Source organism: Sprattus sprattus (genome assembly GCF_963457725.1).
Source record: "Sprattus sprattus genome assembly, chromosome: 13".
Classification (NCBI taxonomy): domain Eukaryota; kingdom Metazoa; phylum Chordata; class Actinopteri; order Clupeiformes; family Clupeidae; genus Sprattus; species Sprattus sprattus.
This window is the reverse complement of record NC_137911.1, coordinates 20,051,996-20,069,867: the sequence shown is the minus strand read 5'-3', so window position 1 is coordinate 20,069,867 and position 17,872 is coordinate 20,051,996. Positions and strand designations below refer to the sequence as shown.

General features: G+C 42.6%; 2 protein-coding genes across 2 annotated transcripts; both read right to left on the bottom strand.

Moving 5' to 3' along the window:
• Nucleotides 1-235: 235 nt before the first annotated feature.
• tc2n (tandem C2 domains, nuclear) lies at nt 236-7,502 on the bottom strand (the record flags this gene model as incomplete). Its single annotated transcript, XM_080850665.1, has 11 exons — nt 236-346; nt 554-753; nt 1,148-1,262; nt 3,081-3,272; nt 3,933-4,040; nt 4,565-4,665; nt 5,114-5,189; nt 5,852-5,937; nt 6,735-6,902; nt 7,141-7,326; nt 7,433-7,502. 11 exons carry the CDS (start codon nt 7,500-7,502, stop codon nt 236-238), a joined length of 1,413 nt encoding a protein of 470 aa, XP_080706791.1.
• Nucleotides 7,503-8,184: 682 nt separating this feature from the next.
• fbln5 (fibulin 5) lies at nt 8,185-17,303 on the bottom strand. The gene is made up of 11 exons (XM_080849594.1): nt 16,914-17,303; nt 16,654-16,708; nt 16,393-16,441; nt 15,998-16,285; nt 12,622-12,744; nt 12,317-12,433; nt 11,832-11,948; nt 10,860-10,982; nt 10,320-10,446; nt 9,702-9,897; nt 8,185-9,073 (listed from the first exon to the last, which is right to left on the bottom strand). The coding sequence occupies exons 1-11, from the start codon at nt 16,955-16,957 to the stop codon at nt 8,912-8,914; spliced, it is 1,401 nt and encodes a 466-aa protein (XP_080705720.1). The 5' UTR covers nt 16,958-17,303; the 3' UTR covers nt 8,185-8,911.
• Between the last annotated feature and the right edge of the window lie 569 nt (nt 17,304-17,872).

The window sequence follows — 17,872 nt, the reverse complement described above, 5'->3', positions numbered from 1 at the left end:
TAATGGTAAGCTGTGGCCCTGTGTGGAAAACAGCTATCATTCCCTCTCTAAGGTATTGGCCCTTAATGCTGGCCATACTATGTTCTACATCATTAAACTACACAGAACATTTACTGTGATGCGAACAAAGTCAGTTTATATAACATAGCTGTGTTGGTGATGGCTAACGTTCATTTTCCATGTTTTACGAACTAGGCCCACTGTGGGATTTTTGAGGATAAGCGCCCTAGGCAGGTCAGGGAGCTGTGATTGTGTGCCAGTCAGCTACCACTTTCTCAGGGTTGACCATGGTATCCCTCCACTGCTCTACTGCTGTAGGTGAAGGGCTGCCATATCCCAGATGAACCTGCAGAGAGAGTTCGACACATTTAGCACCCTCTTGTAACAAAGGTGTTATCCAGAACAGAGAATTTTTTTTGGTTGAGACAACCTTCTGGGCGCTAACATAGTATGTTACAGACATAGTATGTTACAGAATGTCAGATACCGTCACTGCAGTTGTAAATGTATGCTTACAGACCATGGGATTACCATGCCTGCCAGCTGTCCTCACCTGTCCTAGAAAGTGTCTGCGTCTGACCGACGTACGGCTGTAGAGTTTCGTGTAGATGTGAAAGGAGGAGTCCGGCCCCCTTAGAGGGAAGTGGAGGGTCTCCCCCCACTTCACCTCCCCCCCAGACAACTTCAGCGCCCGCGTCTTCCTCTTGGTCACCAGCAAGTCCGGTGAGTGCATCTCCGCCTTGACAAAGAAACCTGTTCCAAGGACGGTACAAAAACAGCTCTGTTATAGGTGCACGTGCTTGATACAGCAATTATTAACTAATGGTTCCTTTTAATGATTTATAACCCGGAGTTAAGATAACATATTTTCTGATTGTCTGGCTGATGGCCATTAATTCTCTATAATGTGACACCTACAAAGTAAGTTTTGCCAAGCTGTTGAAAAGTGAGGAATTCCATGGTTGAATAACATGTTATTTTAATGACAACATAGAGTACATACGATGAAATCATAATGTTTAAAATCGTTTAATCATTGTTATGATTAAAATAGTGACAGACGTCTTGTAAACAAGGCGGGGAATCCCCCCTCACGTGCAAGCTGCCTGACTTGTGACTGTGGCGTGCAGTGCAAGACGAAACTCACTCTGGCTGAGCGGCGAGGAGGAGGAGGGCAGGTTGTGGGCAGACAGTACCTGCAGCTGCATGCGCCCGTTGACGGGCTGGAAGCAGGTGGTCAGATGCACCTCGGCATGACACGTCTGAGGAGAGACAGAGCCATGAGGTCACACTCAGGAATAGGAGAGGAAGTCACATTTCTGGACAGACAGCACTACACATAATGCATAGCTAGTACTGAGAGTAAACCTCAGAGAAGGTTTCCAATTGCATTAGTGGTTCAGTGTTCAGTGTGAGTTGTCTATTAGAATTTAAAACACAGATCTGACTAATCTGACTAGCTGAAATACACTTAATGCACTCAGAAGTATTATCACCTCCAGACATGCTCACAAGTAAGGTCTGGTTTAAAATAGACGCATTATTCAAATGTACAGACTAGTAATGAATGTAAACCCAAAGACAGGGGTCGCAGAGCGTGTTCCGAGCAATGGACCTCCAGAGGCTCGGCACATTATGTTGCCCCAGGAGGAGGCAGGGGCAGGTAGGACAAAAGCCTCCTGCGGAGAATAGGGTGATGATTCACCCTCCAATTTCTGAGCTGCATTTAGAGGCCATTCCCTACGACTCTGCAATTTCAACTCAAGTCTTGCTATTATCAACCAAATCTCTCGCTGAATGATTCGTCTGACCTACTTTTAGTTTTCCACCATAGGAGCTTGGAGGCTCATTTAATAAGAGGGGGGAAGAGAGAGGGGCAAACATGAAAGGTTTGTCACTATTTTTATCCTCAATATAATCTCTAGGTGTGTAACTCAACATTTAAAAATCAACACAGATGGTTGATGTGTTGAAGTGTTGAGGCTTCCTTGTGGGAAAAAGCCACAGTAAATGGCACCTGCTGGGCAGTAGTGATACAGCCTGTTCTAGTACAAGTGATGTACTGTTTTGCAAAGACAAACAGGAGTTTTACGAGGAGCATTTTAAAGCACTAAGGTACAATGACCGTAAATAACTGTGATGTAATAACTTATCACAGACAGATTAATGCTAGTGTTTAAAAATACAATCTAATTGTCGTGGTATTCTCATAGGAAAAAAATATTTCATATTGTAATGTAAAAGCCGCATATCAAAAACCTACTGCAATACACCAAAGATGAACTAGACATGTATCTACATAACACATTCAAAATGCTGTTGATACATCACTTAAAAATATTTCATATACATTGTACATATTTGTAATCTCTTTTGTGTGTCCTAACTGCATTATATAGTGCAAGACCTTTAACTTGTCATCTATATTGAACAGGCTAGAACTTACACCATGCTCTCAACATTTAACCCCTGGACATTTCACAAGCTACACCACTCGGAAGTCTACAAAGGTGGAAGGGAAGAAAAAAGTAATTTTCCAAGCTACCACACACTGGAAAACCAAATGCTTCCACAGGAAGTGAATCAGGCTAAAATGACGTTGAATTTGCATTTTAATGGCCAAACCAAGGGAGCAAGTGACCCTTCCCATCACGGATGACATTCCCTCTTAAGTATACTGTTACTAAGCAGCTACAGCCAACCAATAGAGTGCATTGACCTAGACCAAGCAGGAAGCGAAAGCACAAGAGCGTGACGTTACTCGAACAGAACCAAGCTAATGTTCTGATGCACCTGTAAACAGCCATTTGCTCACATGTGAGCCTCTACACCATTTTCAGTGCCAAGAGGAGCCCTTTGGGAAGATTATACAGCCAAATTGAGTTTGGACAGAGCGATTTCAAAAAGAAAGCTGCAGAAAGTAAGGGGAAGCTTTTAGTGTGGAATGTATGAGCAAAGGGTAGAGCTGATACTAAGGTGTGCAGTAATGGTCACTGGGTCTCGAAGGCCCTTTTTTTCTTTGGTCTTAATCACTTTCGACCAAAGAAAAACAGATCTGATTTCAAATACCACAGACTCACCCGGGACTTGGAGGGAGGCCTGAGCTCCAGCCAGTGATGGGTCTCCGTTGGGCTCAGCTGTCTCAGGGAGAGGACACACTCGGCCAGAGTGTGCTTGCGCGGCGTGTGTGTCTGCAGCCGCAACACCAGCACAGAGCTGCGCAACTGCTGCAGTGGCAGGGCGAAGACAAAGGTCTCCATGAGCACAGCATCCTGGGAAGAGTGAAGGAGACAGCAAAGGAATATTACAAAAAACACAACCCTCCATGACCATCAATGACCATCCAGTTGCTATAACCATGCTAAGCATGTCTTAAGGCTAGTTGACTCGAAATGAAATAACAAATAATAGTAGGTTGTACCATAAAAACACTGAAATATCCATGTGAAAAACAGCAGAAGCAGAAGCAGACCCAGTTTTCCTTTCATTCTACAGCCACTGTAGTAATACCACGTGGCGGTCTTGTTACATAAACAGCAATTTTCAACTCGTGTTTTTGCACGTGTGCTTATCGCCACAGATTGCAGTTTTATATATTTGCATTGGAATGAGTGTAGTTATTTCTATTGGATATTTATAAGAGTGATCAGATAAGAGTGATGAAGACAGGGGACGCCCAAAGTACCTTGAGCAAGTCACTTCCGTTGCTTAACTTAGTAAATTACTTAGCAATTAATTAGCAATGTTCAAATTCCAAAATACATTATGTAAATATTTGTTGTAGGACTGTTTTTAGTATTTGATGTTCCCTCGAACTAGCTCAATGGTTCACCCTGAGAAATACCCACCTGTAACACCTATATTTGGGACAACAATGATTGATGATTAACTAAGTCATTATGGGGTTTGTGAGGACATGATTTTAAACTTACTGGACATCCTTCTTTAAGGGTGCTCTTAAACTGCACTGGCTTGTCCATGGTGATGACTCCTTTAATCCCAATCTTGTGCTCAGAGTTCTCCACTGGGATGTCTTTACACTGATGGGATACACAAAAATGCATACCTAAATGACACGACCAATGACATCAATAACATTTTCATACAGACTCATTTAAACATAACATAACTCATGGCACATCTTCACAATCAAAAGAGGCTGTTTGTGTGGAAGTCATTTGCAGTTTAAGATGCAGGAAATATTATCTTTCACTGTAGTTCATATACAAAAAAAAAAAGCACGCCCCAAAAAGTCGGTCTGATAACAATACAGAAGAATAGAAAACTACAACCCTCCAGGAGGAGAGAGCAAGACACAGACAACCACACATATCTCATCAGAGATGAGATGCAGGTCCAAGACCCAGATTCCCGGAGACAGAGGCCCCATTGAAGGGGTGAGGGAGAGGGACACAAAGGAGCGTTTCACTGGGGAAACACACACAAATACACACACACACACACACACACACACACACACACACACACACACACACACACACACACACACACACACACACACACACACACACACACACACACACTAGCTGGGCTGTAATCCTACCTGGACCAGGGTGATCCACACCTGCTCTAGGGCCTCCTGGTAGCTCAGCTTGACACACAGCTTGCCCAGTTCCTTCTCATCTCCAGATAAGGTGATGGACTCTACAGTCAAATCAACAGAATATTATTTATTGTGTTGGGTGTTTCTTTAAAAGAGAGTGTGTGTGTGTGTGTGTGTGTGTGTGTGTGTGTGTGTGTGTGTGTGTGTGTGTGTGTGTGTGTGTGTGTGTGTGTGTGTGTCTATCGCTGTACTTCCTTTCAGGCATAGGAGCAAGAAATTCACCCCAGGGCTATATTTAACTCTAGGTGTTATGAGTTTGGGCTCTTTGGAATGGCAAATTAAATTGCCATTGTCATATTGTAGCTTGTGTTGTGTGAGTGTGTGTGTGTGTGTGTGTGTGTCTGTACAGTTCCACAATAATGAAATGATTAAACAAATTAATACATTTCAAATAAAATAAACAAACTGTATATTTAGTAAATACTTGGTTTTGTGGTTCTGTGCTTTCTGGAGAAGACTTGTTTGTGGGTATTGGCCATGAGTGGTTACCTAGGCTACGGCTGCTTCCAAAGGAATCTCTCACGGAGGATGTACTGCTTGGGACACTGGACACTGAGTCGTATCTCTGGAAGAAAGCCAACAGACATCACATTAAGTCAAGACATTTACACATTGCAATTAAAGGAGTTCCATGGAAAGGAAAAACACACAGGAACATTAGCCCAAGATACAGTGAATTGCAGTGCAGGGCTGTACAAGAGTTTAAACAAATAAGGAATAGAATTTGTTTGTGGCATTTCTGGAGGCGTTAAGGTATTGTAATCACATTGACGTATGTCTTTGAATGGGATATTGTTAGTGTTATCGTGCATTTGGGAGGGGCAAGCAACACAACGCCTATCCAATATTCCCAATAATTAATGGAGAGTTGGTGACAAGCTGACTCAAAAACCTTTCCATAACAAAACACAAAGGAACCTCACCTGGAGACGCCCAAACACATGCTTTTGTAAAAACTCTTTACATAACATCTCAGTGATTTAGAACTCTTTCATCTCACACGTTGCTGCCTCTTATTATTTATTTAATCGGAAATGTTTTCTTGGCATAGAGAATAGGGAAAATGTGACCAAGTACTGTAAACAAACTCTCACGGAAATTAGAGGGCTTTTAAATAACAGAGGGGGGAAAGGTTGAACAAACCTGGGCTTTACATAAAGTATATTTTCATCTGATGATGTCTGTGTTGTGTGTTCGGTGGGTGATGAGGAACATGAGTGAACTCACCTGTATGTAACTGTGGGGGTGATTATGACTAGACAGGTCATACAAGGAGCTGCTCAGTCTTTGCCTCACATTTCTCAGGTCTCGAGCTGGAAGACAAACAAAACTGTGAGGCCTTTACCTCAACAACATGGTCCTAGAAAAAAAGAACATTTAAGTAGTGTTCTTTACCCAGTTCCAACCTGTGCACCAAGGGATTTTAGGGCAAATAATTTGTTTTGTGTCTACTTGTAGCCATTCCTTTGCTTTATAGATTATTAGATAGCATATTATCTTTATACTCTGCTCACTGGAAACACTGTAAGGGTATTGGCAGTATGGCACTACTGAGCCCATAACATCTGAATGCCTGCTCTTAAGGAATGTGACTTACATGGACTTGTGGCCGAGAAAAAAAATCTGACTGGTTAAAGTAGAAGGTCAAAATGGTCAAGTGATTAAATAACCATATTACAGATGGATAGAGTGCCTCTTTGTCACAGTGTGATGGCAGAGTGTGGTCATGCTTTTCCCCATGTGTTTGCCCTGGAATCAGTACATTCCAATCTTTTGTTCAAATGCAAATGCAGGTACAGGAACTCTATTGGAGGAGTGTTTTCCCTGGACTGCCCATTCCCACAAGGAACAAGCTGATATCTCAAGTGTAAATAGCATACCAACCTGACTACAATGAGCAGTGCATCAGACACACTAAGGAAACAAATATTCTACAGCAGCTGTTTATGAGCATGACAGACAGAAGTATTTTTTTTTGTAAAAGGTACTTGACATTTCTAATAAGAGCTTCATGACACCAGGTCAGAACGAGTATGAGTTTGCTTGGCTAGGGATGTATGAAGTTGAAAATAAGAGGGATAGGCAGTTATGAGAAAACTGGTGCTGTTACCTGAGGTTGGACTACCATCTTGGTTTTCCAAGATAGACCGTCGGCCAGAACCAGGTGAGATGTGATTAACCATCTGGCCAGGGTGAATGGTTGAGTCGAGGTCGTAGGCTTTGTGAGTGGTCCCCAAGATCTCAGCTTTCCTCTCAGCATATGCACTCCTGGCTGTGTCTATAGTGAACATAGCAACATAACATGAGTATGCGGGTTCGCTTTGTATTGCCTTTGAATGTTATCAGCGATCTATGTATTCAGAGTGACCATCAAAAAACATCTGCAATATGAAACATCATAGTAGGCTTTGTCTGTGTTGCAAGGCTTTTATTCGGTTGATAAAGGTATAGGTAGGCTACCCCAGAAGGTTTTAGATGAAATATACAAAGAATTTTAGAATTTGAAAAACACGTACTCAGTTGTCCAGTCTGGTAACTGGCGTAGCGGGAGCCCTGGGGTTGGATATACGAGGGCTTGAAAGTGGGCAGCACGAAGGGCACCTCTTTACCATCCATAGGAAGTTTGGACATGAGGTAGTCCTCGGATACTCCAATCCCCTTCTTAACATCTTCCTGAACAACTACTGGGTTCGATTTTATAACTTTGAAAAATAATGGTATTAAATAAAACAATTATTAAATTATAAAGGTTATGACAGTACTGAGGTAAAAAACGTATAATACTTTTTGTTTTATTGGCGCACTTACCTTGAGGTTCAGGTTGCTTCCCTTTGGATCGGAACACGATGCAACAATTTTTGATGCACTCTGTTGCCATGATAGACAAATGCAGTGTCTATAGTGTAACAGGTTCAACAAAAAGTACGTTATTACTACTTTTAAACACAGTGTGAAAATAATAATAGAATCACTGTATTAAAATATTTTCTTTTCTTTCCTTCCCAATGTTATTATATATATGGCTATACCGAGCAGTCAAATATGATACAGAATGAAGAATAAGCCGTAAATACCTGCACCGCTGCCTCCGCCGCAGTTACCAGTGAAAGCAGGTGGAATTCAGAGCCACCTTTGAAGAGTCCATTACATTGAACAACTTTTTCTTGCAAATACTGGGTCACTGCGCCCGCCGGTTCACTCACTGGTGAGGCACTTTGGTCAACATAAACGTCACCAACGCGCTCAACAGAAGGCGTGCCTCTGGTTTAAAAGGAAATATATAGACTTTCCACTGAACCAGAGCTGAACCCAATTTTGAATATAGTTAAATATAGTCCAAAATATTTGATAGAGGAAGAGAGGTAGAGATATTTTAAGAGGATTTAGGCGTATGACAAGGCCCAAGGGCAATCGGTGTGGCTGAAATATCAATGTATTTAGTTAACAATGGGAAGACGCCAGAGTTAAAACAAGAGTCAATCAACACTAATCAAAAACATAAACCCATTATTCAGGTCAAGTACATCTTTATTTCACTGACCAGGCTCTCTGTGGGGTTGTCATCAAATACAAAATGTAAATAATAATAATAATAAAAAAAAACAATATACAATTGTTCACCACTTGGACTAAGCAAATGAACCTCTACACAGAAAACATTATTACAATCTGAATCATGTCAATGAAATGATGCATCAATGAAAGGAAAAGGCCTTTCAAGTTCATATTGACTACTAATGTTTTACTATGAGGCCACTGCCAAGCAAAGCCAAATTGTTAATAAGCTTTCACAGTTCGTTTACCCAAAAGGTAAGGGCTTACAGACATGGAGGCACGTCCCGTGTATGACAACACGAAAGAATGAAGTTATACATCAATGGCAAAAATTACAAATTTTTGGCTTCTCATAACTCTTAAAAAAAAAGCAGTTTGAGGTGTGGGGGTAACAAACACAAACAAACTTATGTTACTTATGCATAAATATCTTTCAGCATAGAAGATTAAGTGCTCTTGAGCAGGCAGCCATGTAATACAGTGTCCAGTTGTTGGGAGACTGGTGCGTCCCCAGCACTCACACTAACATTCTCACTCATACATTCACACAAAGAACATAATGGTAGTTGAGAAAAAAAATGTAGATTAATATATCATATGGACAAACTGAACTTCCAGATTTGGAGTGTAGGACCAGGTCCTGGCAGAGTTACAGACTGCAGTTGAGGGAACAACGTAGAGTTGTGAGTGTTAAAGGAGAACAGGGAGGTCAGACACACACAGAAGTGGGCATTAGAAGGCGTGAGCTGAGACGTATATTGTGAGCCGGATGATCGAGCTCCCTCGGAAGTTGATCACGTTGTTGACGGTGACCATCTCCAGGTCCAGGACAACTTCTCTGGGCCCTCGGATGGGTCGAGACAGCACCAAGGTGGCACTGACATTGCTGGTTTGCTGTGTCATAAGAAATAAAGTAGGGTGATCAGTACTTGTGAAATCCCCTACCACAGTGCACGTGTACCAGCACTGTCAACACCACTGCCACATACAATTTATTTTAGCACTCAAATACACTTCCTCAAATTTACACAGCCAGCTAGTTCCTCCTTGTCAACCTGACATCCACAAACACAGTTGGGGCACGAGCACAAAACACGCGACCAAATCTCAGGGTCAAAGTGTTCTTTTGATGCTGCTGCTTGCCTAAATGACTAATTATTTACCATTTAAATAATAAATATAAACCTTGACAAGTTCCCTTTTGTGTGGAAATCTCACTGATCCTCCTGAAACACTAAACGTGCTGACGACTCCACCTCCTGGCCAGTGCATTTAGTGCACGACTTCATATATCAGAGATTGCCTTACACCAAATCACTCACAGAAATCCCTGACGACATGGAAAAGCCAACAGTAGGGGTCATGAAAGATTCCAGAGGATATGTTATCGCCTCTCAAATTCTACAGAAGCTAAACATCCTTAGCAAAGGTAAACACCCTCCATAATCAAATTGGCTCCTTTATTTAAAGTTGTTTATGTTTCACACCAGGTGCATGAGGAGTGACTTGAATGTGAAATTACCCGCATGTAAAATTCTCGGCCTTCATTGCCCGACTTGATCTGGAAGATGTAGAAGGCCCCAGGGTAGCGTGTGGTGGCCTGCATCTGGAAGATGTCTGCGGGCACACTGCGACCTGAAGACAGGTCCATGTGCCGGTACAGGATAGTAAAGGCCTTATTCCTGCAGTCTGGGTTCTCAGCCGAGCACATACACTGACTGAGAAGAGGAGATAGAGAAAGAAAGCGATATTAAGTTTTGAACACAGTGCTTGACAGAGGTGGAGTTATTACATATTGTTATCTATGTCATGTTAAATTAAGCAGTGGCTGAAACTAACAGTGACAAGAAGACTCACTTTTAGAACAAGCCTTAAAAGGTTTTACTAAGAGGCTTCTGATGGATGATATGAAAATATATTTTCAGGTCTATATTGGTTGGTTAAGTAGTTCTAGTCCTAAAGAAACAGTCTAAGCCACAGTGTTGTGTGGAAAAAGTTGTATGGAGAATCCAAAACTGGAAATAAACCATGTCATACATATTAACATACGTGTGAAAAAAAACAGGGCATATCTATCAATGTATGTTATTAAATTCATATACACAATTGGCGTGACTATGAATGTCCAGAGAAAACTCACTTGTCACCAAATTCAATGTAAGGCGGGTCACATTGTAAAGGGTCCAGGCATGTATAGCCTCCCTGGAAATTGAAACACACTTGTGCTGTTGTACACGTGTTGTTACCAGTGTCACATTCATTGAGGTCTTCAGAATCAAACACACAACAATAAAGGTTGGATTAATCATCATCATCAACATCATCATCATCATCATCATCATCATCATCATCTTCATCATCATCATCATCATCATCATCATCATCATCAACAACAACAACAACAACAACAACTTCTGCAACAAGACCACCATCAAAATGTATTTCTGGGAAAAAATTAGCAACTATTTCAAATGTTTTGAATCACAGATTATCTGGAATACTTTGTGATTGTTTATGTTGCTCAAAGAATAAAAATAAGCTGCTTTCAACTACCACATTCATGCACTTTGCTTACAATTTTACCTAAACTCTCCCCAAAGCAAGGTTGTTAAGTATGGCATTTAAGATCATAAAGACCTGTTAAATGAGGTGACATGATAGTTTGGTCAAGGTTTTTTACCTTCACAACTTCTGCCATCTTCAAACACATAATACCCAGGTGGGCATATACAAGAGAAGGAGCCGGGGGTGTTCACGCATGTGTGCTGACACAGGAAGTCTGAGAAGCTGCACTCATCCAGATCTGCAAGTGAAATAGCACTGATCAGAAACAGACTCTAATGAGAGCAGTCTGAAGCTTTATGAGAATAAAAGTTAATACAGAGTTAATACAAAGAAGTTAACACAGATGCTGATGTATAGTTATTTCATTCCATATGCTTGTATACTTAAGACTTATTAGGCAAGGTTTCTCAATCATTCGTCTGAGGAACCCCTGCACCTATCTTCTTTCCATGGTCCACCAACACTGACTGAACTCATCAGTGCTACATCTGATGAGCTGAATGCTTGATTTGGCATATCAGTTGTAGAGGGGCAGACAGATTAGAAAATCTTTCATTGGGAATATACGTATGATTGTTAAAAAATTGGGTTAGGTTAGGCCCGCCACATACAGTTGCCTCAGCCCTAAAAATAGAAGCTTGTTCATTACAGTTCTACAGTGGAGAAATATCTTTTTAATGAATAAATGTGATAAAAATACATATAAAAAATGCAAAGTTTTGATAAAGTGGTGACTGAGGAGTCATGTCATTAGAGTGAATAACTGCCTTTCAACATCCCTCCACTTTTTCTCATTCTTGCCTCTATTTTTGGACAATCTGCATGCCCAAAGGGTTGCCTCAACAGCCATGTGTTGCTTCTGATAAAAAAATGAGCACTGGGCAATCTCTCTCCTAGTTCTCATGCCTTTTTTCATACTTATCAACTCAATAATGTAGCTCACTCACTTGGATCGCTTGGCTTAAAGCAAACATCAAAAATGCCCTGTGTGCGCCTTTCTTGGCAACAGGCTGACACTGAAGTTGTTCATGCCGTTCAATGTTAGTTTTATGGCGTCACTACAGAACGGATCAAAATGCCAACTCACCATTGCAGGCAGTGCCATCAGACCCTAGCTCAAAGCCCTCGTCGCAGTTACACATGTAGGAGCCGTAGGTGTTGAAGCAGGCGTGGGAGCATGGCTCCTCCTCACACTCGTCAACATCTGTGCAGGGAAACAGGGGAGGATGTGGACAGGGAGTGGGATTGGAGCAAATTAGGATTAGATTACTCTAGTCACCACTTAAAACTGCACACCTCCATGTGTCATGATAAATACATTAGATATCGTGTTGTTACAGCATATTGGTATAACCATCCATACCATTGAATGCCAGGTGTGATTCTATTGTCAGTGATAGCCACAGAAAGTATTGGTTTTCATTTGTACTACTTCAAAATCAAGGATTTATAACCACACATGGATCTCTCGTGTCAGGGATTTACACTAACATGCCAGTAAAAGGGCCAAGAAATGTCAAATGTGTGTGTAGGTATGTATGCATGTGTGTATTTAAACGTTTCTGCTCTCACCTGAGCAGGTCCTGCTGTCAGGGTTGAGCAGGAAACCGGGGTTGCAGGTGCAGGAGTACGACCCGGGCACATTGGCACACAGCTGCTGGCAGTAACCATAGCGACACTCATCGATATCTGGACACCAGTGAGATGGGTTGTGGTGAGGACAGGGTAGGGCGAGGCGAGGGGAGCTGAACACACACAAGCTTCTGAAGACATCGAAGGCATTTCTCAAAACCCAGCAAAACAATACAGCTCAGCCTGACAGGCCATGCATGCTGTGTGGTACCTCCACCCGGTGTTGTACCAGACAACACTCTCACCTTGACACTGTCCACTGACCAGCCAGTAGCCTTCTGTACAGGAGCAGGTGTATCCTCCATCTGTGTTGAAGCACACTTGGGTGGGGTTGCACTGGTGAGTGTTCGCCTCGCACTCATCAATGTCTGCCGATAAGGAAGGAAGAGAAGGGTCTGAATTCAGCAGTGGAAGTCAGCAAGTAAAGTACATCAGTGTTCTTGCCAAGTTTCCCTCGTTCTCTGCATGCTTTGTACACAGTGGTAGGAATAGCTGTATTAGCAATAATAACAGTAGTAAGACTGTAGTTGTGTTGTATCAAGACTCCTGTGTCACTTATAAGTAGAATTGGTGAAAAGTTGTAAAAATTGAAATGTCAAATGTAATGGACTTTGTGCATTCAGTAAGTCATAACCTAGGTCCTTACTCCCCCCCCCCTTTAGCAGTTCATTACAGCATCATCTGTACATTTCCTTATGTGGCTATCGACACAACTCAAATTCCTGCCAACCGTTCATGGTTCTCAGACAATGAAGTCACACATATAACAAGGATGGCGGGGGGTGGGGGTGGGTGTAGTAAGAGAACATGGCGTGGGAGTGTAAAATCCAGATAATTACTTTTGTTTAAACAAGCAGCTGTGATGCTGACTGATGCTGGAGGCCCGCTTCAGTGCCAGGATAGACGAGGCGGGTGGACTGGGTCTTGGTGGGAGCGGAGCAGTACAGGGGCAAAGAGCAAAAGAGAAGCCGATCCGTACAGTAACACAGTGCAAGCACCTGTTAGCACTTAATGGCAAACAAGTGCCCCGTATGGCAGCAGGACCATCTGGCCCCCATGTGTACTACAACGCGAATCTCTAGAGCCTCTTTTTGGGAGCGTTTCAGTTCATCTCCTTTTATAGGCTAAATAATGACAAACAAACCAGCAGAGCCTGCTGATATGCCTGACAGCTTTGAATTAAGAGATATGGAGCTTAAGGAGAGATGGGAGGAGAAGAGAGACAGATACACAGGGATGAGACAGAGTTAGAGCCACTGAAAGAAAGGAGGAGCAAGCGAGAGAGAGAGAGTAAGTGACGTTAGAATGAGTGAGTGAGTTTCAAGAGAGACATGAAGACAATGAGAATCAAGAAGGAAGGGTTGGTAATGAAGCACTTTTAGTACGTTAGCGATAAAGTTAAGTTAGCGCTAAATGACCTTAATGACCATTCAAGTTCCTCCCTTACACTGGACTTGAAAAGAAAACACTGTGTGAAAATATTCCCTGCAGATAAGGATCACCACTGTTGAGTGGTTATGCCAATGCAACAACAACTGCAGGAATACGACCCTCAGAAATGGGCTTTGAGAAATGGAGCTGAGGCAATGTGGCCACTAAGATAATGCATGAGAATGGCTACATGCTTGTGTGCACAATACCAGGAGGTCTCTGTCAAAACATCAGTTGCTTATGAAAGGAAATACATAATACCTACCACCAAACTAAGTGCCAGCCATTATGAAGTTACATGACTATTTCCATTAGCCACTGGGCAGACTACTGACATCATTTTGGCGGGTGGAAAGACATTAAATATGGTTTATTTAAGCATGTCTGAACAATTAAGAATACACAGTACGTTTACTGTACATATACTTCAGCCAAAGCAGAGGCAAAAAATCTAACAGAGCATTTCAGTAATTATGCGTTCATGTGAAGGGCGCTGTTAAATCTGTGGACAGCAGCTAAGTAAGTTTGGGTTATGTGTTAAGCCAGTAAATAAGAGAGGTAGGTTTTATAAACACACTGACACCTGGATGAAGCCAAAGGAAATATGCTGGCATCACACTGGGGTGGATTTTGCACATGATGCATGAAGAGCTCTATCACTCCCCACAATTAACCCAGTGAAAAACAAGCTGAGTCACCCACGCATAAACCTGTCTAGACTGGCAGTTACTGAGCGTTTCTCCACAAATACAGCAATACTGTGAACAAATAAAACACAGGTCTACAAACTATTGCTACAGAAGATGAGGTTGGACTTGAAGGTTAGAGTTTACTGGCCTATGGAAACACCTGACCCCCCCCCCGCCCGAAACAAAGAGGTGGCTGTGCCTGGAATAGGTAGAGTGATTGATGATACAGCAGGTCAGTCTCGAAGCCCCCTTGCCGAATTGCTGCATCACTCGTCAGCCCCTTAGGCTAACCAAACACCTTGAGAGGGCTGGGGTCTCAAGCCCCCTTCCCTTTCAGCTCTCCCACGCTGCAATGGTTTGGCAGCCGGTGAGGCTACAGTTGGCAACAAATGACCTCATTGCTGGCTGTGGCCACCAGAGATGCTGAAATAGCACTTTGATTCTTGTGGTTAACCCAAACATAGCTTATAACTAGGATCTTGGACCACAAAGACATAATTATTCGAGTCAAAGCTAGGAGTCCTCTTTTGGAGTAACAAATTACATCAGTTTTCCACTTACTCCCAAGCAATGCCTGATCTGATTTAAATTGAGATAATTATACCCTAATAGGCATAATGTATGTCCATTTTAAGGATATGTCCCTTTTGGGCAACTCTTAATCTCCAAGTAAAGTGCACCAGAACTGAAAAAGAACTTATGTCAGTCTGTGTTTACGCTGGAAACCCCTGCCTCAGACCCAATCAATCTGAAACTCACAGATGAAAACAGTTTAAACTGGACCGGCTATTTACGTTTCAATACGTTTTTTTGACTTACTAGAGTTTGTGCACTGGAGGACACAAAACACCACCAGTCACCCACATGACCAAATGATGAGCACAAAGACAAGATATCCACTCAGAGTAAGTATTCCTCAATTGAGGTCAGATAATATTGGCTCGGGGGAACCTCTGGGTATTTGTTTTGGCATTTAAGCAACCACATCTACATCTTGGCAAACGTACCAAAGAGCAGCCAAGCCCTCTGTGAAAGTACTGAAGCAGTCCCTCTGGCCCACTGCCCCACTACCGCCACAGGTATGACGAAATTACTGAGCTGTATTTTGATGTGTCTGTGCACGGTTTGTGACCAAAAAAGGCCCTCACAATCCCGTTGATGCTGGGAAGTAGCCAACACAAAGCTCAGCATTAATATGATCTTGTTTATCTAGAGACGGGGATACATGATAAGGATCAATCCCTCAGACAAACAAGAGTTCTGGGCAGAGCCATTGAAGGAGATTCCATGTGCAATGCCAGAGCCCTTGGTCCAAAGAACCACATGGGGCTCACATGGGGCTCTTCCTGGCTTCGAGACAGGCTTCTCCAGGGAGAACAAGTGGAAGAGACCTGCCGGAGGCACTTCTGCCTTTTATCTACAATCTGTGGGACAACAAGATCTTTGCCATCGTTTAGGGTCAGAGAAAACGAGAGGAAATTAAAAACTTGGGTGAACTCACCAATACAGGTGCCATCCTCTCCGAGCGTGTAGCCAAGGATGCAGGGCGCTGTGCGGCTCACTATGGGGTAGCTCGGTGCCACGGGCCCAGGAGGTGGTTGAGCAAACTGGGGCTCACTGAAGCCCACAGATGTCTCGGGGTAAACTGGCTCAGGGTAGGCGGGGGCCTCTGGCCTGGCATAGGACTGCGTATACAAGCTCCGGGGGAGACATAAGTAACCACCTCTCTGATTGACACAGCGCATATCCAGACGACAGGCATCTGACACTGTCCGGCACTCATCAACATCTGTGTACAATGAAGGATGAGTGAAAAGTCCATCAAATCAATTGCTGTATCGAAAGAGAACCACGCAAGACATGACTATGAGAATAGTAAACAATTACGAAACTCACCAATGCATTCCCTGGAACGCCGGTCATATGTGAAACCTTCAGAGCAAGTCTGAAGAGATAGAAAGACCAAGCATGCTCAAGGATACAAGGAATATTGTTCATCACAGAATGAATGTACTGTAGAAATGTTAAACTCATATAGGACCTTCAGTTTCTCTAGAGCACATTGACAGAAAACAAATACTATGCATTCAAAGAAAACATATTACTTGACATTTTAAAAACTTTTTAAAGAATGAACGTTTCATTTTATTGACATACCTGACCTTTTCCAGAGTGAATGCAACATAATGCAAAAACAAGAACTGTCAGCATTCTGCAAGACAATGAGATTGGTAGTGCTGAATGAGACTTTATCCCATTCATTTCCTTTCACACACGAATCACATAAATCACACTTGAAAACACGGAAAACGTACTTGTTTATGGACCTCTACGATCAGCTAAGCCTTTTAACTGTTTGATTTTTTTTGTCTCATGAACGAACACAGTTTCACACTGAGCGTTTGGGTTTTCCTTACCTCTCATATGGCGGGGAACTCGAGCCACGTATTGCAAATAACATGTTTTTTTTATGAATCCTTGGGATCCCCTTTGAAAGCACGTTTAAAGCAGCCCACAAATTCCGTGCTGTAAAAAATTGCAGAAAAACCGCACTACCACCACAGACGTACAGGATCAATGCGTAAAAGTGGCGTCCTCGCCTTCCCAAGTCAGCGTGTTAACGCGAAAACCAACACCTGGCTTTGGTTAGGCTCTCTTTCGTCGACCTAAAGCAACAGTGCATTGACCAAGTAAAGGGGGAGTGTCTTACAATACGAACTGTTCTGTTTCTAGACACTCCGTACTCTCTGCAGATTGTTTAGCAATGCAAATAAACGGGGCCCCAGAGTATTTTGACAACAGCTGGATTCCATCAACAGTTAGACATCCCCCTTTGAAGGAAGTGCACAGCCGACACTCATTTGACCACGGCAGTCGTTGCGAAAAGACTTCATCCACGCGCAGTGACGGGAGGGTCTGATTCCATCTGGTAATGTCATTAAAGAAAATTCCGCAGGGCAGTGTCCGAAATGTAGGCTATTTAATGGAATCTCGGCCACCTGCTATAAGATCACCATAGAGCGCTTTACCGAGGAAAAACATTCCCTCAGAGACTGACCACACTCAGCGTTGAGGTCAATGGCCTACAGTCTCGAGAGGTTTTACATCCCAAAGACATTTGGGGACTTATCTCACAGATATTACTGAGAGGCCGTAGTGTTTTTGAATTCCAATTATTTATGCCTTACTGCTTTTAAATACTGAATTCACGTTCAGGCCTGGATTGGTGGATCAGATCAAGAGATTCACATAACACATCAATCAATGGACAAGAACGTTTTAAATGTCAAGCTTTCATATTATGTTTTGAATCATGGAGTTATTTGTTCACATCATCAAACTGAGATATTTTAATTTTGGTGTGTGGACGTACTGT

What these genes read in the sequence shown, in the direction of transcription:
- fbln5 (XM_080849594.1), bottom strand. Translation starts at nt 16,957, where the DNA reads ATGTTATTTGCAATACGTGGCTCGAGTTCCCCGCCATATGAGAG. An exon ending in TGACAGCAGGACCTGCTCAG is followed by an intron (nt 11,949 to 12,316) that starts GTGAGAGCAGAA and finishes TTCCCTGCACAG; the next exon opens with ATGTTGACGAGTGTGAGGAG. An exon ending in GCCGAGAATTTTACATGCGG is followed by an intron (nt 9,074 to 9,701) that starts GTAATTTCACAT and finishes CTTATGACACAG; the next exon opens with CAAACCAGCAATGTCAGTGC.